Source organism: Schistocerca cancellata, chromosome 4, assembly GCF_023864275.1.
Source record: "Schistocerca cancellata isolate TAMUIC-IGC-003103 chromosome 4, iqSchCanc2.1, whole genome shotgun sequence".
Lineage (NCBI taxonomy): Eukaryota > Metazoa > Arthropoda > Insecta > Orthoptera > Acrididae > Schistocerca > Schistocerca cancellata.
In genome coordinates, this window is record NC_064629.1 from 704,361,291 (window position 1) to 704,384,031 (window position 22,741).

General features: G+C 41.9%; 1 protein-coding gene across 1 annotated transcript in view; it reads right to left on the reverse strand.

Moving 5' to 3' along the window:
- The window catches only part of LOC126183521 (solute carrier family 28 member 3-like), a 418,615-nt gene that overhangs the window by 217,520 nt on the left and 178,354 nt on the right, over positions 1–22,741 (reverse strand). Inside the window, exon 3 of the mRNA XM_049925578.1 lies at positions 2,678–2,725. Within this exon, the coding sequence (XP_049781535.1) occupies positions 2,678–2,725 (48 nt within the window). The remainder of the gene's footprint in view (positions 1–2,677; positions 2,726–22,741) is intronic.

The following is a 22,741-nucleotide window of genomic DNA, read 5'->3' on the forward strand; positions in this document are numbered from 1 at the left end:
AATGCCTTTCCGAGATTGATGTGTGAAATACTCCTCTGTGATACAGACAAGAGGGAGATTGAATCAATAATTAAATCACTGGAGACTAAGGACTCTCAAGGTTGTGACGGATGGAGTGTCTAGCAGAATATTAAAGTACTGTGCTGCACATGTTAGCCCTGTATTTTGCCATATTTGTAATTTTTCCTTTAGGAATGGTCGGTTTCCTGAACAATTAAACGACTCAGTAGTAAAGCCGCTTTATAAAGAGGGAGAAAGGGATAATGTAGATAATTTTAGACCGTTTTCTATGCCATCAGTGTTTGCAAAAGTATTGAAAAGGCTGTGTATATAAGAATAATTGTTCATTTTATATCACACTATTTGCCATCAAATGTACAGCTCGGCTTTAGGAGTCGTTTAACAACTGAAAATGCTATATTTTCTTTTCTCTGAGAGGTACTGGATGCGTGAAACAAAAGGTTTCGAACGCTTGGCATTTTTTTTCTATTTAACTAAAGCATTTGATTGTGTTGATCACAGAAGTGTTGCTCCAGAAGTTGGACCATTACGGAATATGGAGAGTAGCTCACAATTGGCTCACCTCTTACTTTAGCAACAGACAGCAAAAGGTAATTATTCACATTATTGAGAAAGGCTGTGATGTGGGGTCTGAGTGGGGTACGGTCAAGTGGGCGGTGCCCCAGGGATCAGTGGTGGGGCCACTCCTGTTCCTTATTTATATAAATGATATGGCCTCTAGTGTTACGGGTAACTATAAAATATTTCTGTTTGCTGATGACAATAGCTTGGTAGTAAAGGATGTTGTGTGTAACATTGGCTCGGTTTCAAATAGTAGAAAATAAACTAACGCTAAATCACAGTAAGACTCAATTTTTACAGTTTCTAACCCAAAATTCGACAAAACCTGATGTTTTAATTTTACAGAACGGGCATATGATTAGTGAAACTGAACAGTTCAAATTTCTAGGTGTACAGATAGATAGTGTCGTGGAAAGTCCACGTTCAGGATCTTGTTCAGAGACTTAATACTGCCATTTTTACTATTCGAACAGTATCTGAAGTGAGTGATCGTTCGACACGAAAATTAGTCTACTTTGCTTATTTTCATTCGCTTATGTCGTATGGTACTGTATTTTGGGGTAACTCTTCCCATTCTAAAACGATATTTTTGGCTCAGAAAAGGGCGATTCGTGCAATATGTGGTGTAAGTTCACGAAACTCTTGTCGACCCCTGTTCTCGAGTCTGGGTATTTTGACTTTGGCCTCTCAATATACATATTACTTGCTGTGATTTCATGTAAACAGTAGATTAGCTTATTCCCAAGAATAAGCAGCTTTCAGTCGGTTAATACTCGGCAGAAATCAAACCTGCATTTGGATCGGACCTCCTTAACTCTCGTGCAGAAAGGTGTGCAGTATACTGCTGCATCCATTTTCAATAAGCGACCACTCTAATTCAAAACTCTTAGCAATAATCCACGCGCTTTCAAATCGAAACTGAAGAGTTTCCTCATGAATCACTCCTTCTATTCCGTCGAGGAGTTCCTTGAAAAATTAAGCTGCTTCTTGTTGTATTATTGATTACGTTTACTTAAACTTATGGACTGACTTTTTTCGGGTTCATAAACATTTATTTTTATCTGTTATTACTTTTATGTTGTAATTTGATGTACTGACACGTTCCATGACGTTGGAGATTTGCTACTCAATTTAATCCTACGAAGCGTGATGTGTAAACAAATAAAATAAATATGTTGCCGAGAGACTGGCACGTCATCAGTCGCTACAAAATTACGATTAATGAATTCTGGCGTGAAGCTGAAGTTGCATGGAATGACGTACCCTTATCTGCCGTCCAAACTCCATTCAGCACTGAATGAGATTTTCACTCTGCAGCCGAGTGTGCGCTGATATGAAACTTCCCGGCAGATTAAAACTGTGTGCAGGACCGAGACTCGAACTCGGAACCTTTGCCTTTCGCGGGCAAGTGCTCTACCAAGGCAAAGGTCCCGAGTTCGAGTCTCGGTCCGGCAGACAGTTTTAATCTACCAGGAAGTTTCATATCAGCGCACACCGCTGCAGAGTGAAAATCTCATTCTGTAAACATCCCCCAGGCTGTGGCTAAGCCATGTCTCCGCAATATCCTTTCTTTCAGGGGTGCTAGTTCTGCAAGGTTCGCAGGGGAGCTTCTGTAAAGTTTGGAAGGTAGGAGACGAGATACTGGCAGAAGTAAAGCTGCGAGGACGGGGCGTGAGTCGTGCCTGGGTAGCTCAGATGGTAGAACACTTGCCCGCGAAAGGCGAAGGTCCCGACTGCGAATCTCGATCCGGCACACATTTTTAATCTGCCAGAAAGTTCCATTCAGCACTATTCACAGCCGGATTAGTTTCACTGTTGTTTCGCCGACGATGGCCGCTCGGTTACCAAATTTCGTATCCTATAAAGTCTCAAACCAACTTCACAATTAATCATGTATTCTTCCTATTATACTGTACACGTACGCAAAGTAAAATTTTGTTATTTACACTTTCTTTCCTTATGTTGGAATTTTAACAGCCAGCAATGTAAAAGTACAACTGACGTAAGGTGTAGTCAGGCGCTATAAATCTACGGACTACAAACTAGGTCTATCAGGTGATCAAGATGATGGGGTAGTCGTGTCGACCGTACTCACCACAAGCTCCAGTGCAGCCTCGGACGGTACTGCTGAGTTGGCCGCCACCTGCAACAACAATTCGGTATGTGAGATATATTTGCACAGGTACTGGTTTGCTGGCTTTGGGATAAGACTACCAAATGTAGCTGGCTTCCATCGCATTCCTAATCGTATCTCCGTCTACACAGTCTTCCACAAGTGAACTAATGAACAGAAAGCAGTGTACAAAGCGCGAAAGAAATAGTTGTGCCCAAGATCCTGTATACAACTACTCGTATTTCAACATACAACTACACTAATCCAAAATATGAAATCAAATAAAATGTTTCTTGTGGTGGCCATTTTTGTAGCAGTTGTATACATAGTACAGAGCTACATCGTATCCACGTCACAACAGGTGAGCCGGCCGTTGTGGCCGAGCGCTTCTAGGCGCATCAGTCTAGAACCGCGCGACCGCTACGGTCGCACGTTCAAATCCTGCCTCGTGCATGGATGTGTGTGATGTCCTTAGGTTAGTTAGGTTAAGTAGTTCTGAGTTCTAGGGGACTGATGACCTCAGATGTTCAGTCCCATAGTGCTCAGAGCCATTTGAACCACAACAGATGTCCGAAGCGGCCTCCAAGAGATTGCAGGTGATAGGGATAGTATCGGTTGTCATGCAGGATACAAATAATCATACTTTGGCTTACACCATTTTGGTGGGCCACTTGCCTGGAGCTTGCATTATTGTTCGCCTCAACATCTTGTCGAATCCGGTCTTACAAATCTGGTGTACCATAGACCGCCGCATCCTTGCACGTTCTTCTGTGTGAAAGGACCCATGAATACACGAACGTTCAGAAAGGGCTTGAAATGTCGTGTGATGTGGTTGGTGCCTGTGAGGGTACTTGGTTTGGTATACCCGTGCTGCCTCTCGACTGTTTCCGTCAGCTTGGCTGTACACAACCACCATCTCAGCTTGTTTCCGACTTGAATACCAGACCATTCTGCTGCTTACAGTACGCTGCGTCAATTACACAGCCTGCATCACACAACTGGAACACATGGCACGTCGCCAGAGCACCTATCATCCGTCAACGCTATCTACCGTGACAAAGATGTGTTTCCGGACATACGTTCATAGGACCTTTCTTCCTCCATTTACAGTCAGAAATCTCGTTAACTAATCAATATTTCCTTCGTGTTACAACAATAATTAGTCAACTAGACATATTCTGAAGGGATAGACATTGCCGTCTTGAAAACTGATTTCTCTTCCTCACTCTCGTAGGTAAGTCTAAGACGGCATACCCTTATCTCTGAGTGGTCGCAGTCCCGAGCGGGAAATGCGCATCAAATGTCTGTCTCCAGAACAGCCTTTCAGGAATATTAGATGTACAGCAACGTGTACGTGGTTCTCTAAAGATCTTTGTAGAATGAGGATAACTGTCGATGTCACCACTGAAAAGGACTGGAGATTTATTCACGAGCCCTGCACGTATGTTACTTTAGATAAATGCAAACTTTTTCTGTGAACTGTTCGTGCAGTTACAGGGCAGCTAGGTCAGTGACACCCATTTCTGCAGGTAACTGATTCGATGCGGCGCATCTGACTCGTCTACCTCCCCCGCAAATGTATTAAAATGGTTCAAATGGCTCTGAGCACTATGGGACTTAACATCTATGGTCATCAGTCCCCTAGAACTACTTAAACCTAACTAACCTAAGGACATCACACAACACCCAGTCATCACGAGGCAGAGAAAATCCCTGACCCCGCCAGGAATCGAACACGGGAACCCGGGCGTGGGAAGCGAGAACGCTACCGCACGACCACGAGCTGCGGACCGCAAATGTATTGATCAGCAGTTGTTATCCATGAAGGATTTTTCACTAACTTAAACTTATTCCACTATTAAACAAGAAAGTAGGATCTATTTTTCACGCATGTTTCAATGCTTGCAATTCCTGCACGTGCGAGACATTTACCTACGACGTTTTAAAAGCCGGCCGAAGTGGCCGTGCGGTTAAAGGCGCTGCAGTCTGGAACCGCAAGACCGCTACGGTCGCAGGTTCGAATCCTGCCTCGGGCATGGATGTTTGTGATGTCCTTAGGTTAGTTAGGTTTAACTAGTTCTAAGTTCTAGGGGACTAATGACCTCAGCAGTTGAGTCCCATAGTGCTCAGAGCCATTTGAACCATTGAACGTTTTAAAACGGTAGCTAGACTTGGATATGTGACCAAGTCGTACATACTACGAGCCCATCATTTTACCTACCACTAATGTTAATATATTATACGATCCCAGAAAACACTTTATTTTACTTAAACACTGGTTATGGTACGGTCACGAAAATTTTCCACCCTGCAGCGGAGTGAGCGCTGATATGAACGTTCCTGGCAGATTAAAACGGTGTGAGTAAGTCATGTCTCCACAATAACCTTTTTTCAAAACGTGATAGGCCCGCAGGCTTCGCACAAGAACTGCTGTGCAGTTTGAAAGGCATAAGACGAGGTACTGGCAAGAGTAAAGCAGTGAGGAGGGGTCGTGAATCGTTTTTGGGTCGCTCAGTTAGTAGAGCACTTGCCCAAAATAGGCAAAGGTCCCGAGTTCGAATCTCCGTTCGGATCATTTAGATATTTTTTCGCCTGTTTCAGAAACTGTTTCTGAAGAATACCAATGTGAAGAAATAGGACACTAGTTGCGTTAAAAATTGTTTTTTAACGCAACTAGTGTGCTATTTGTTCACATCGGATATCTTGTTAATCCAATCACACCGCTACCCCCAAGCGCAATTGGACTTCTTCTTTGTACCATCTATACTTGCTTCACACAGTCAAAGAGATAGACTGGACATGTTGAAAGCTCAAAAAGTAGTGATATTCCTTTACATAGTGAAAGTAAAATTACCTTCTACTACAGTTTCAAAAGAGAAACTTCAAATATTTATCGAAAATTTCGAATAAAAGATAATACAAAATGAAAATATAGGCACTCGGTACTGCCATTTCGATATCGATATATCTATGGAAAAGATATTGCCATTATACAGGGTGGTCCACTGATCGTGACCGGGCCAAATATCTTACGAAATAAGCGTCAAACGGAAAAACTACAAAGAACGAAACTTGTCTAGCTTGAAGGGGGAAACCAGATGGCGCTATGGTTGGCCCGCTAGATGGTGCTGCCATAGGTCAAACGGATATCAACTGCGTTTTTTTTAAATAGGAACCTCCATTTTTATTACATGTTCGTGTAGTACGTAAAGAAATATGAATGTTTTAGTTGGACCACTTTTTTCGCTTTGTGATAGATGGCGCTGTAATAGTCACAAACATATGGCTCACAATTTTAGACGAACAGTTGGTAACACGATAGTTTTTCAAATTAAAATACAGAACGTAGATACGCTTGAACATTTTATTTCGGTTGTTCCAATGTGATACATTTACCTTTGTGAACTTATCATTTCTGAGAACACATGCTGTTACAGCGTGATTACCTGTAAATACCACATTAATACAATAAATGCTCAAAATGATGTCCGTCAACCTCAATGCATTTGGCAATACGTGTAACGACATTCCTCTCAACAGCGAGTAGTTCGCCTTCCGTAATGTTCGCAGATGCATTGACAATGCGTTGACGCATGTTGCCAGGCTTTGTCGGTGGATCACGATAATAAATATCCTTCAACTTTCCCCACAGATAGAAATCCGGGGACGTCAGATCCGGTGAACGTGCGGGCCATGGTATGGTGCTTCGACGACCAATCGACTTGTCATGAAATATGCTATTCAATACCGCTTCAACCGCACGCTAGGTATGTGCCGGACATCCGTCATGTAGGAAGTACATCGCCATTCTGTCATGCAGTGAAACATCTTGTTGTAACATCGGTAGAACATTACGTAGGAAATAAGCATACACTGCACCATTTAGATTGCCATCGATAAAATGGGGGCCAATTATCCTTCCTCCCACTGTGCCGCACCATACATTAACCCGCCAAGGTAGCTGATGTTCCACTTGTCGCAGCCATCGTGGATTTTCTGTTGCGCAATAGTGCATATTATGCCGGTTTACGTTACCGCTGTTGGTGAATGACGCTTCGTCGCTAAATTGAACGCGTGCAAAAAATCTGTCATCATCCCGTAATTTCTCTTGTGCCCAGTGGCAGAACTGTACACGACGTTCAAAGTCGTCGCCATGCAATTCCTGGTGCATAGAAATATGGTACGGGTGCAATCGATGTTGATGTAGCATTCTGAACACCGGCGTTTTTGAGATTCCCGATTCTCGAGCAATCTGTCGTTACTGATGTGGATATTAGCCGCGACAGCAACTAAAACACCTACTTGGGCATCATCATTTGTTGCAGGTCGTGGTTGATGTTTCACATTTGGCTGAACACTTCCTGTTTCCTTAAATAACGTAGCTATCCGGCGAACGGTCCGGACACTTGGATGATGTCGTCCAGGATACCGAGCAGCATAAATAGCACAGGCCCGTTGGGCAGTTTGATCACAATAGCCATACATCAACACGATATCGACCTTTTCCGCAGTTGGTAAACAGTCCATTTTAACACGGGTAATGTATCAGGAAGTAAATGCCGTCCGCACTGGCGAAATGTTACGTGATATCACGTACTTATACGTTTGTGACTATTACGGCGCCCTCTATCACAAAGCGAAAAAAGTGGTCCAACTAAAACATTCACATTTCTTTACGTACTACACGAATATGTATGGGGGTTCCTATTTAAAAAAAAAACGCAGTTGATATCCGTTTGACCTATGGCAGCGCCATCTAGCGGGCATACCATAGCGCCATCTGGGTTCCCCCTTCAAGCTAGAAGGGGTTTTTCGTTTGATGCTTATTTCGTGAGATATTTGGCCTGGTCACTATCAATGGACCACCCTGTATATCGATATTTTTGGAGAAAACATCTATATATCGATATTTTATCAACATTCCTAACTCCTACGTGCAGTAATAATGTGTCGAGTAATAAGACCCCACCCCAACGTCATATGCGTGGTGTAGCCATTTGTCACTGTGTAAGAGCTGCTGGAGCATATGCGCTTCTGCTGTAGATCTGTGCGCTGCGCCGTGCGCCCTCCGTTGTGAAACCTCTCCTCATGAATAGGAGATTGATCGTCTTCAGACGGTAGACTCGTGGTACGACGCCTGGTACGTAGATCACGAAGTTTTTCTATGGCAGCCGTCGGAGCAAAATCTATCTGGAAGCTGCCTCCCGATTGATTAGGGACACAGAAAGTCGTATTACCACTGATACATTGATGATGTAGCTCCTGAAGTTTGAAGTATCGGTCAAATTTTTGTTTCATTATATTTCATAGAATGACGAGTAGAAATATAGTGTTCGACCGCAGCGGACTTCTTGGCTAGGAGGAACCGAGTATGCCGTAAGGTTCCACGGGAACAGTGCGCGTCATTTGCCCTATATTACATGATGAGTAGGTAGTTGAGCTGGCCAATAAAGACAATCAGACGTCTACAAAAAGATAACACATTAAAAATTTATTTGCAATATGTACACTTAATAACTGAGGTAAACTCAACTTTGTATCGCAACAGGTCCTTCTATGGCAGGGGCGGGCAGGAATCATGCACATGTAAGGTGCACTTGCACGCGTGCAGTTAACAGGTGTTCCGCGTGCACACAGGGGCAAGCTGGCCACCCGCTTATCTCCCATCACCACCATACCTTCTGTCCGCTCCTTCCTTTGTAATGCGTTTTGTTTCTTAGCTTGCTTTATTGAGTGAATGAATAAGGTTAGTAGGAGTGCTTGAAAGAAATCATGGTTTGAAAGAGTACCTATTACCTACGATACGTTTTATTTAATTATCACAGGTGGAGTTTACAATACGTTTAATATCTGGAAAAAAATTTCTACATACAGACAAACACAAACAGTTACGTAAATTTTCATCACTTATGTTTGCTCTTGACCGAGACTTATTAATTTAGCAAATGGTTTTCCAGCTCTCGCTATATTAAGCGCAGTCTAATAACTTGCACATACTGCTGGGCTATTATTGTTGTCGTCCCGAAAACTTGAAAACAGTGCTCCATAAAATGTTAAATCAGTTAGATGAGAGACATGACGAGAGAAAGTCGCACATCTCTCGTGACAACAGCAACTACGACAAATTCAAATGGCTCTGAGCACTATGGGACTTAACTGCTGTGGTCATCAGTCCCCTAGAACTTAGAAATACTTAAACCTAACTAACCTAAGGACATCACACACATCCAAGCCCGAGGCAGGATTCGAACCTGTGACCATAGCGGTCACGCGGTTCCAGACTGTAGTGCCTAGAACCGCTCGGCCAATCCGGTCGGCCAACTACGACACATTCATCTGGTATCGTCAGATCGCTCTTCTTAAGCTCAGTCAATTCCCCATCCGCTCATAATCCGACAATAAATTGTACTCGTCCTTGTGAAATTTATTATAATGTCCTTCAATACTAAACTTCCGTTGACCAGCGAGAATACTGCCACATATTAAACATTTCGAATTTTCACGTTTTTGCACAAAGAAAAAATGATTCTCCCATTACTTTTTAAAAGATAGCAAATCTCCACTTCTCCGTTTCTTGAAATACAACGTTCACTACATAGTGTTCGCTTCGCATCAACGTCCGCAGCTTAGCCTGGCACTACAATGCCGCAACCTGCCGGCTATCGCCACAGCCCCGGTCGACGCCTGCACGCGAGCAGCACACGTGCAGCGCTGTGCGCTCATGAGCCGCGTGCAACGTTTGCCCGCCCCTGTTCTATGGTATTGAATTACACAGAGTGAATCACCCAAACCTTGCACCGCAAATATTGTGGTAATGGAATATGCTATTGGTGTGCGGTTTTCACAGAATGGATTGGTAGTCAGGGGCTCGTAGTGTTAGCCAATCAACAGAGTACAATAATACTTAGAAAGTGTATTTTTTGCGCAAACATACAATTTTTAAGTGGAGCAATGCCTATTGACATTAACAAACTGAAAGTAGGGTAAATTAGAATGTCAGTGGCATTTGTAACTAGAGCCTAGTTCGAGTCATCTACGAGATATCATACTGTGCAAAGTTGTGTAACCTCCCCCTCACTTATCGACCTTAATGACAGTGAAAAATTCAACCGCGTGTACCTAATGGAAATTTGGGAAAAGCAATCGTCACCGAAGTTAATCTGTCGGTAAAGAGGGAGGAAGGGTTACATCTAAATGAAAGGAGAAATGCAAATGAAATTGGTGGAAATTAATTTTGAAAAAAGGTAAAGTTAATAAAGAAAGTAGATGTGTGGTCGTTACGTTAACAATTAATTAGCGTTAATTAGATATTTGAGATTTGGGGAAAATTACGATCGCCAGTCCTATGGACAACTACTATAATAACTGAAAAAGAAAGGTTAATGCACATATAATTAGCACTAAAAGCGCGGCAACTGAAGGTTGACACGTGTTGTGTGAAAACTGAATGTTTGTCAGAAGTAATAAATTTCGCGACACTCTGACTTAATTTAGCAAAAATATTAATCAAAACGGAAAATTGAAAGTTAATTTAGTGACTGAAATTAATAGTGAACTTTGTTTCTGAAGCACTACGAAATTAAATAAAATAAGGTTAGTCTTGGGCTACCTCAGCAATCATCTCAAAGGCAACTTTAATCTACGCAATTTATAAATAAGAGATTTAACTTTGAACTTGAATTAAATGATTTTGAACATTTAACAATAGTAAAATTTATTACGTACCAAGCTGAGCTGCAGTCACAGGTAAGCTAAAATGTGGTAATAAAACTCGCACTCTTAATTTGTGCTTGTGTAATCTAAATATAATACTGTTTGGTTATGGTAGCCAGCTCTGAATACTTTAACTGAACTTTGAAATTAAAGCAGTGAAATGGAATGATATTACTTACATGCTGGCGTTTGAATTTCAAGGACACTCGGGTTCATTTCGGAAAAGGAAGCGACCCTGCTTGGTAATGCAATTGGGACAATGAGCAACAAAGGTTCATGCTAAGTTGCTGTATTTTTGTGATGCAAATGGAACAGTTTGAAAAGCTGAGGTCTGCCATACAGTTCTAAAACTTTACGTGCTTTCAGTCTTCCTTGTTGGTTGATTGAAGGTTTGAAGTCGTCGATCGAGGAGGTGGCGACAATCACTTATTGTCGGTCGTCGCTGTTGCAGAAGCTGTGGCTCGCCTACTTTGCGACACGGTCACCAGGCGAAACGGGCTCTTGATGTGTGCTAGCTAATGCTTCCCGTCCGCGACACCGTGTCACAAACTATCATAACAAGTCGAGTGCAATTACATTCTGCCAAATCCCGAAAGCGCGGCAACTCGCGGGAGCGTCACACAACACACCTGCTCCAGCGCCCTACTCCAGCCAGACTCTGCTCTGCCCGCGCTCCACGCGACAGAGCCAACACTAACAAAGATCCTAAACACTTTGGTTCTCCACACGACCTATCGATGTAATCGTTCGATAGCACAGTTTTGTTTTCCATAGGCAAGACCCAGCGTAAAAATACAAATAGTATCTACAAAACAAACCAGTTATACACCGAAATAAATGCGCATATATATATATATATATATATATATATATATATATATATATATATATATTGTAAAACAATTACCATATATATAGACACAGAAATGTCATATTTTCAGGTAACAAAATAAGGACAAAATTTATAGTACAGTAGATGGAAATAGGAGGATATGCATTTCCGGCGTTAGAGTTGCCACACCGACATTTGTTTGTGCCACTCAACGTGCATAGTTGCTATGTACGATGTTTTTATGTTCACTTACAGGGTACTTGTGTGTTCCTTGAGTGCATTGCGACTTGCTGGTCAGTTAGTGTGTGACAGTACAAGCAGAAGGTCATGAGTGGACTATTGGATTTACCAATGCACAAAAGTCCGACATGCTCATGGTGTGTTGAGAGTGTAAGAAGAATGCAATTCGTTCTCGTGCGGTGTATGAGGCAAGATACCCCAATAGACGCCAACCATCTCGGCAGTTATTTATCAACCTCTTCAACCAGTTACGTGAAAGTGGTAGTGTAACACCTAGACAACGTAGCAGAAGGAAAAAATTGACAACAGAAGAGGGAGAAATTAACGTTTACGCTGCTGTTGCAATTGATCTGCACATTAGCACCCGCGCAATCACACGAGTGAGTCAGGCAAGTAAGTGTCTTAAGCATTCTCCACCGACAGTGGTTCCATCGCTTTAACATCTCTCTCCATCAGGAGCTGCATGGAAGCGACTATGAGAAAGTTGTTGATTTCTGTAAATGAGCATTAAGACACGATACTCCAGATGTATGATGTATCTTGTTCGGTGATGAAGCCACATTTACCAATCACGGTCAGGTAAACCGCCGAAACACGCGCTATTAATCTGTTGACAATCCCATTTGGCTTCGTCAGGTAGAACATCAGAGTCCACGGAGTGTAAACGTGTGGTGTGAGATAGTGAACCATCAGCTCATAGTCTCGTTTTTCACAAACGGAACACCGAACGCTCACAAGTATAGCAACCTTCTAACAGACCATCTTCCACGGCTGCTAGAAAACGTTCCTCTGCAGACTTGGAGGAACCCGTGGTACCATCATGATGGTTATCCAGCCCATAGTGCACGGAGTACTACAGCAGGTCTTAACGAATTGTTTCCAAAATGTTGGACTGGACTCAGGGAACCTGTACCTTGGCTGGGCCGTTCCCCGGAATTGACGCCTTTAGACTTTTTTCTGTGGGAAAAGCAGAAAGACGCTATCTACAAAGACATACCAACTACACCCGATGACATGCAACGATGTATTACTGCAGCCTGCTCGGACATCTCCGCTGAAATGCTAGCACGCGTGCAGCAGTCGTTCCACACAAGACTGGAAGCGTTTATTGCCGCTGCCGGTGGTCATTTTGAACACAACCTGCGACTGTGAGGTGCCTCTACTGGTTACTAGTCAGAATCCACGGAACTGGTGTATGAACTCGTGTTGTTCTTTAGTGCGTGCTTCCACACGTATTGTACAAGTGTCGGTGTGTGAACTTTCCTAATAACGATATCTCGTAAACGATTCGCTCCAGAATCCCGCAACAGGCGCATATACTAATTTACCCTAATTTAATTTGTTAATGTCAACAGGCATTCTTCCATTTAAAAAGTGTATATTTGCACAAAAATGCACTTTCTAACTATTATTATAATCTTTTGATTGGCTAACAATGCGAATCCCTGCCTACCAATCCATTCTATGAAAACCGCACATTAATAGCACTTTCCATTTCCGCAATATTCGCGGTGCAAGTTTTAGGTGATTCACCCTGTATACAATAAGAGTAGTTCTTGGTAGAAAAAGTCTTCAATGCAGATGCAATCTGAATAATCTTCTGAATAGAAGTAATGCTTACAAGGTAAACTCCCCATCGCACCCCTCTCAGATGTAATGGATAGCCCGTCATAACCTGAACACAGATCAAGCATGAAAACAGGAAGAAGATGTGAACTGTGAAAAAGGAAGTAAAACAGAAACAGTGTACGGTTCAAGCTTAAGATGTGCAACATGGAGTGAATTCCAAGGTCACGGTAACGTTGTTGTATGGTCACGGTGCTAGGGTGCCAAGCGGGGCCGGCACGGTAGCTCAGCGTATTCGGTCAGAGGGATGGTCGCCTTTTTAATAAAAAACACTGAGTAAAGGAATCATCGATCAACTTGAAGGGATGTCTTGTGACGTCCGCCCAGACCAAACGCAACGAACAATACCGAAAAAAAGGGGGGGGGGTGGAGTCACGTGTTCAAATCTCACTCGCGTCTTCTTTTTTTTTCCACAAATTTATGAACTATCCGTCCGGTCACTACCGTGTCTGTTCTCCTTCAGCAGTCTTGGCGGTTGTCATATTATACACTGGTCATAGAGTATGAGTCCTGTGATAAGAATATATAACCGTCGGAAGAAAATGTGATGGACAGCGAGAGCAGATGAGATGCCGTATAGACCTCTCACAGAAATGGAAACAACAAATAAACGGATGTGTACTGTGTTAGAGAAAAGGAATTCAAGAGTCAAAATTCCAAAACGGAACTCAAGAGTCATAATATGTAGTATTTGTGTAGAACAAATAGGAGATACGTACGTCTGTAGGTCCCTTAGTTACACCTCGCTGTTGCAAATGGACGTTACGCGAAGACACAGACACAAATTTGAATACAGCGAACAGACGCGTCAATGATCGGATGGACAGTTCATAACTGCGTGAAAAAAAAGGGGCACGAGGGAGGTTTGAACCACTTATTCACGATACCGTAGCTAATCACCTGCTGTCGATGTTGCACATCCCCTGTTTCTATTTTTCTTCTTTTTTCGTAGTTCAGTATACCTTCTACCTGGTTTCATGCTTGATCTGTGTACAGTTACTGTCGGGCTATCCACTGAGGCATCTTACCGCTGAATCTGAGGTAGATGCGAACGGGTGTTCCTTCTCCTTCACTGCAGTCTTCCGTACTAATGTTGATAAGTTTGCAGACTCACTGAGTAGTGGGCGAAGCTCTGAATACGGCTGCATAAAAAGACCCACCGGCCAAGGAGAGCCGCAGGTCACATCTTCCTCCCTGTTCCGCCGTTTTTGTGTCTGTAACTCTCTGTGTACTTGCTGAGACGAATATCCACTGCTCGGGAACACAGTCTGTAAGTACCCCAGTTCCACTTGCAGATTAACGGCTTCTGAGATGGTACGGGATCGGTGAACCGTCCATTGTTTGTGTCGGATGGTGGCAACTGGCAGCCTGTAAATATAGATCCGTGTACTGCCGTGTCATACTCATCCCATAGGCGTCACTGGATGTAAATATAGAAGGACATGTGCTCAGCATACCGCTTTCCTGGTGTTTTCAATTTTCGTGACCGGAGCCGCCACTTGTCAGTCAAGTACTGTAGCTCCCCAATTGGCCTAACAAGTACTGAGTGTAGCCCGTTTGCCAACAGTGTTCAGCAAACCCAGACGGTCACTCATCCAAGACCAGCAGTGCTTAACTTAGATGATTTCACGTGAACCTGTGTTACCACCGCGGCAAACCCGTTGGCCTTACAACACCTACATAGAGTTAACCAAACGTCATTTGTAACAAATGTTACATTCATGTTTCAAGCATATACATTAAAGTTCGGAGCATATGATATATGTTATTGGCTTCCCATTTCCAAAACTGAACAAAATTAAAACGTCATTACGTAGTAAGCTCTTACCTCTGTCAACATAAAGCCCGAATAACAATAGAAATGAACGAATCGATGTCTTTCTTAACTTGTAAAATAAACATGGGCACCAGAATATTTAGATTTTCTCATTTTCCTTGTTGATTTGCCGAGTAATTTGGGGTTACGTCACTGACTTTCACTGAATCTTTCATTCCGATAAGATCAGGCAGATACTTTCTAGAACTACTTGTGCAAGAAGTACATGTTACTATTACTTTGTTATAAAGAATTTTCATAATTAGGATACTTACGAAGAAAACCTGTTTACTCCTCTCAACAACGTTACGGTTGAGCCCTTCGGCCACCCTCGTCCACTTGATGTTTTGCCACGTTGACGGCGCGCTTACCCTAACCCTCTTGTTAATTTATGAAGCATCAGAAGCAGTGTCGAAGAAGAGCCAATGTATGACCAGTGCATTCTTCTAACAAACTATGTCGCGAAGAGTAATATTCGCAACAGTGTAGATGTTATAGTGGAAGTGGAAGTTTCAGGGGAAGTATACCATCACTGGTGATAGTGCAGCTTTACTGCCCCACTTAGTGAAAGTGGATTACTGATTCCAGTTCTGTCAAACAATACACATTGACTAGGGATAGTGCACTATCACCAGCGAATGTATGCCTTCACTGCCAAGAGGTAAGGAATGCGAACCATGGCTGTAACAACAAAACAGGCGTACTTCAAAATTTGCATTTATCACCTGTAGTTTGAAAACATAGTCATATTATGTAAAATTCATTTATTGCACCAAGGACTTCGAGTTACACAACACATTTTTGTTTTTGCAAAGGCATCTCAGAGTCTGACATTTTTGCTGGCAGTTGCATTTGAAGAATCCCAGGCAGCTTCCCATCGGCTGAGACGTCGCAACTGTCCTCAGGGCAATAGTTTTCCCTGTTGGAACTTCCTCCTCTGCGATTATTCTCTGAGGGCAAGTACTGAACTGGGACCTAAAACAAAATGTTGTAGTTGTAGCCGTAGTGGCATATCGTATCGTCCCTTCCATAATTATATATAAAGAAACAATTTATTACCAAAGCACACCATCTCTAGTCCCGATTCGGTAGAAATCACCGGCCGTTGTCCCGAGGACGATACCCAAGATCGACCCTGCGTCTCCTCTTCCTCTATCAAAGTCGGGAACTGGAACTCTCATAGTATAGCCCTTTTCCATTGTTGGAAAGCAGCGATATCAACACTGCCGCATTCTTTGCGCTTGTTCTTCTAAGCACTTGTACGCCTCAGTTCTGTGTTTTTAATAGCACGAGTTGATTCGTCTAAATCAGTCAGGCAGCAGTCATTATTGCAGGAATACTTTCTTTCTCTCTGTTCTCAACCTCTGTTCCTGTTAGTATGTTATCCTCTTGCAATGGAGATTTACTGTGATCATTACGCTGCAACGTTTCAGTCCCTATCTCACTACTAACATTCACATGATTACTTATATTTTCAAGGTCATTCTCAGAGTGAACATTCATCAATGCTTCTGGAGGTAAGCTTGTTGAGGATAAATCATGTTTAGGAGGGCAGCCAAACATCACTTCGTACGGAGATCTTTTAATTCCAAAATGTACAGCGCTATTCTTCATTAGCTGCACGGCTCCACTCCGCGGTGTTGTGCTCCTGCTTCCATGTAGTTAACATATTTTCTATGTCTTGATTTGCTCGCTCTACGCTCCATCGGCTCTGACTGTGTCTAGGTTTCGCCGTGGACAATCTTAAAATTGGGCAATAGTTCAGTTAAGCTGCTCATTATTTTGTGACTTCTCACGCTTTCCCGGCGTAGTAAGTCATTATTTTGCTAACGAACTCTCTACCATTGTCAGACTGCAATGCTGAGGGAGCGCCTAACAATGTCAATAATATTATTGCATATCTCTTCACCTGTTTTGTACTTCAGTGGCCTGAGAACAACGAATTTAGTGATATGGCCCTGATGAACCACTAGGAATTTGTAATCGCCATCTGGTTGCGATTGAAATTCGATGAGATCAGCTGACATCTGAGATTTAGCTCCTTGAACAGCATTGGCTTCACTACTATTCCTTTTTTCTGACCTTTTTGCTTTTGTAAACAAGGCTCACACAAACTAAGATAAATTTGGATATCTCTGTATGTTATATTACAGAACTTTGACTTCACGCATTTCATCATTCTGTCGCGTCCACCGTGGCCAGTCATTACATGAGCATCATGGAGAATATCGTACAGTTCTTCATCATAAACATAGTATTTAATCTTACCTTCGTCAGTTACAGGTTGTATTAATGTGGTTACTCCATTCACTTCCACCACTTCATACCTCTTTCGTCCAGATTTTAGTGATTTAGCCTCGGTGACTATTACTTTTTTCTCTGTCCATGTAGACAGAATTATAACTGAGATTTCCCCGTTCCACTCTAAGATGTTCGTAGAACTTCACTGATTCAACCATAGATGCACTGCTGTGAACCGTAACTGTACTATTGTAAATCACAGCTGCATACTGTAAACCGTAACTGCGCTGCTGTCAACCATAGCTGCACTGCTGTATAACATAACAATAACAGTTGACGACAAATACATTCATGCTGATGCTTGGTAGCATTGTTGGACGCACCGCTAATAACCCGGCAGCAGCAATGGATACTACTGTACACTTTCCCCAGTACAGTGATGGTTCGCCTTCTCTAGTGGATGTGTTTTTTTCATTGTATGGTAAGCTCTCACTGATCATTTTAGTGATGGTGTACATCCACTAGGAAAGGTTTACCTTCCCTAATCTTCCACTTCCACTATAACATAGATACACTTCTGTACTGTATATCGTTTGTGACATACCACCAAGCAGACTGCAGAGCCAAATGATCTGTAGAAAATGTTTTTTGCAAATATTTGATGTCTGAGTAGCAGTATAGACATTTGCAGCATTTGTTTAGACTGTTCAAGTCAATGATTGTGCACCATCAGAGGCAAAACGTGTTGAGTGAAATTTATCGATATTGTGTTTATTTCTGACTGGATATGGAACTGTTCGTTCTTTTTGTTAAGCACTGCGCTAGGATTATTAAAAATAACGACTGAAATTCTAAATTGTAACTGTATGAATTTTTTCTGTAAAAAGAGTCTGACACAATTTATACTGTTTCCTCTCTATTTACAGTTAATATTCTGCAACAGATATTTATGCTTCCACACAACGGAGTCCACATATCATAGAGCCTTTTAGTTAATAGCTTAACCAACAGACGTTATTGCAAAATCTTTACCAATAAGACTGACATGAAGCCTCAGAGCCGGGAAGATACAGCATCTCTACCAAAGCAATGCATGGATATTTCAGTACGAGAAACGATAAAATTGTGTTTTCTCTTCAAACTATAAGTTCACTGAAAAAAGAAATACTCGTTCCTAACCAGGAGGAGCATTTTCGTACATTCTAAGCTAATGCAGGTTTATAGAGTACTTGCAGTCCCTTAACTTATTCTGTCATTTACATCACTCACTTTACACTGTGACTAACGATGATGGTCTTGCTTTTTTATACCGTCTAGTGGAGAATTTCCTTTTTTTCCCGCTTTATACTTAAGAAATGCACAAGATAGCTTCCAGATGCATAATAATTTAGAATTCTTGTACGTTTACTAAATGTCAAGGAATATGTGTCTTTTTATTCAGATAATCTGCTTGTACACCTCTCAATGCAAAGGAGGCACTATCCGTGAAAAAAGTTGAACTGGATGATTTTCATTTTTCTGTAGCACATTTTTCTTATCTCTCTGTCATTGAAGTAAGACGTATTTCTTTAGAGTGAGAATAATTTGTGAAATACTGCACATGAAAAATGTGTGTGAAATCTTATGGGATTTAACTGTTAAGGTCATCAGTCCCTAAGCTTACACACTATTTAACCTAAATTACCCTAAGGACAAACTCACACACCCATGCCCGAGGGAGGACTCGAACCTGCCCCGGGACCAGCCGCATAGTACTGCACATGAATTGTGGTTCAAAAGGATATTTATTTCAGTGCATTTTCCGGTTGTATGAAATGTATTACTTGGAGATGAAGTCATATTCTAAGAACTCTACCACAACAAAGATCCAAATTTAATCATGATCGTGGTGTTGCTCACGCTGCTAAATACTGCATTTTCTAGCAACAATAAAGTCATTTCATGTAATAATAAATAAACTAAGCACTCATCTTTTCGTATTTCCCACGCTAGTCTCGTTGTAAAATCATGGCTCAATCGTCGAAAATCTACGTGGTGATGATTCCAAGCTCGGATGCAAAGAGGCCTAGGTTTTATTCTGCTATATTCAAAAGTTTTATAGATGTGTTTCACATACCATTCTTGATGATTACACTTTTGCAGAACAATGGTGATGTAAAAAAAGTAATCACCACTCCGAATTTAAGTTACACTTCCTTTTTATTGCTTTTATTGCAATATCACGTAACACAAAAAATATCACTTCACAATATAAAACATACTTGAAAACATCCTCCTCACTGTTAAAGTTCACATTTTATAAGCTGATGACAATATGCGTCTTTCCAACATGACGTCCCAGACTAAACCTACTCAAGGTCCGACTCTCTAACTAACTACTAATCGCTTACGCGCTCAAAAATCAGAGTTACAAATATGTCAAAGATCATAGTGGCAAAAGAAAGAATACACATAAGAATAATATCATTGCAATACAAACATATCGATGTATCAAAGTACCTCTACATTAATGAAATCAAATCTGAATGTTGTCTCAGAAATATGTCAACTACTTTACAGAAACACAGTAGAATATTACTGGTATCGAGAGGTTCAGATGAGGTGCCGTAATGGTTACGTAATTCAAGTACCATTACAATATAGATCAACAGGAAACTCCAATTTAAGGAGGAGTGTGTTAAATACTACGACTATAGGTGTTTATCGTAAGTTGGCGATAAAGAAGGCTTGACAAAATATTTCACTTGCCTGCTCTCAGCATCAAAAGTGTCTTTATACCATCTATGGAACTAAATATTTGTCGTAAACAACTAGGGAACTTCCCCAGTAGCTGTCGCTTGTCGTGTTATTCGGGAGTGAAACATACCAGAAATAATTTTCCATTTAGCCTTTCCCATACACAACCCGTGTATCTCTACACCGTACATCTAGTTTCTGGACTGCTTGCAGTCAAGTGTTCGAGTTTCGTTTTATACGATGTGAAAAACTGTTTTTCTTAATGTCGTTCATCGAAGTCTAATCGTGAAACATCGGAATGAGTGGAATTTACCGTTTTTGCAACCGCTCCTTCTATCTCTTTCTTCTCTCCATGACGAAAACTTTTGATTCAAGAAAGAGTTTAGTAGAGTGAAATTATCAATCCTAACAAGGGAACCTCCCCATCGCACCCCCCTCAGATTTAGTTATAAGTTGGCACAGTGGATAAGCCTTGAAAAACGGAACACAGATCAATCGAGAAAACAGGAAGAAGTTGTGTGGAACTATGAAAAAAATAAGCAAAACATACATGCTGAGTAGTCCATACGCAAGATATGCAACATCAAGGCTGCTGTGAGCTCATGAGTGCCGTGGTCACGTGGTTAGCGTGAGCAGTTGCGGAACGAGAGATCCTTGGTTCAAGTCTGCCCTCGAATAAGAAGTTTAATTTTTTATTTTCAAACAATTATCAAAGTTCAGGCACTCACACATAATCAACTTCGCTCTCCAAAATTCCAGGACATGTTCAGATTTGCTTGGACATATGCAGGGTTTGACGGTATACACACGGAAAAATTTGAAAACGTTAAAAACACATGTTTTGACAGAGCACAGGGAAAACTGTGCGACTGTGAAACTGTTGAATTCATTTGTTGCAGTTTATGTGACAAACTCTTATGTTTTCATCACTTTTTTGGGAGTGATTATCACATCCACAAGAAAATCTAAATCGGGCAACGTAGAAGAATCTTTTTACCCATTCGCCAAGTGTACAAGTTAGGTGAGTCGACAACATATTCCTGTCATGTGACGCACATGCCATCACTAGTATCGTATAGAATACATCAGACGTGTTTTCCTGTGGAGGAATCGATTGACCTATGACCTTGCGATCAAATTTTTTCGGTTCCCATTGGAGCGGCACGTCCTTTCGTCTACTAATCAAAAGGTTTTGCGGTGCGGTCGCAAAACACAGACACTAAACTTATTACAGTGAACAGGGACGTCAATGAACGAACGGATAGATCATAACTTAGCGAAAATAAAGAAAGTAAATTTTCACTCGAGGGAAGATTTGAACCGCGGATCTCTCATTCCGCAGCTGCTCAAGCTCACCACGGGACCACCGCGCTCCTCAGCTTACGTTTTCCTTGTTATTGCATATCTTGCACAAAGACTACTCAGTCTGTATATTTTGCTTACTTTTTTCATAGTTCCACACAACTTCATCCTGTTTTCTCGACTGATCTGTGTTCAGTTTTTCAAGGCCTATCCACTGTGCCATCTTATAACTAAATCTGAGGGGGGTGCGATGGGGAGGTTCCCTTGTAAGTATCTGTAGGAAAGACAATTCGTACTCAAGGGGAAGTGACATATTTACCACTGTCAAAAACTATATTACGCCTTGTGATATCGATCAGAGTTCAAGAAGCAAAACTGTTACAATAAAGTAAAGTATCATAGATGCATGATGTTATCATCCTCTTTCTTCATCGGTAAAATCAGCTGTTTACTCTAGGGAAAGCCTGGCGAATGCTGAGTGGAAGCTTTCCAATCTTTGTAGTACTACTAAAGAATAGTGTCAGTTTGCCAGTTATCGACAGAGAGAATTTCAACAATACTGCTGAGTAATAGGAAAGGGTTTCAGTGAGTTGCCATACTTTTTCAACTTTGACTTGTTGAGTACAGTCTGGGAGCCGGAGCACCAGTAGCTTCAAGCACATCGTGTCACAATACCTATGTAACAGACACATCTCCTTAAGATTAAGTTACATAAAATCGGTATTTAGTTTTAAGGAGTTAGATGATTGGTGCTTAGGATGGATTGTTCTAGATGTAAACCAAATTCAGTATAAGGTTGCGGTTTTATGAAGTCATTGTTTCAGTTATTACATTTATCATTTATGCTACACAAGCTACGTTAGATAAAAAGACTGCAGGTTTAATTTGTTAACAGTAATAACTGTCCATTATGCTCGCATGCTCCCTTGTTGCTACGAGATAATCAATCCATGAAGTGTTATTCTACACTCCTGGAAATTGAAATAAGAACACCGTGAATTCATTGTCCCAGGAAGGGGAAACTTTATTGACACATTCCTGGGGTCAGATACATCACATGATCACACTGACAGAACCACAGGCACATAGACACAGGCAACAGAGCATGCACAATGTCGGCACTAGTACAGTGTATATCCACCTTTCGCAGCAATGCAGGCTGCTATTCTCCCATGGAGACGATCGTAGAGATGCTGGATGTAGTCCTGTGGAACGGCTTGCCATGCCATTTCCACCTGGCGCCTCAGTTGGACCAGCGTTCGTGCTGGACGTGCAGACCGCGTGAGACGACGCTTCATCCAGTCCCAAACATGCTCAATGGGGGACAGATCCGGAGATCTTGCTGGCCAGGGTAGTTGACTTACACCTTCTAGAGCACGTTGGGTGGCACGGGATACATGCGGACGTGCATTGTCCTGTTGGAACAGCAAGTTCCCTGGCCGGTCTAGGAATGGTAGAACGATGGGTTCGATGACGGTTTGGATGTACCGTGCACTATTCAGTGTCCCCTCGACGATCACCAGTGGTGTACGGCCAGTGT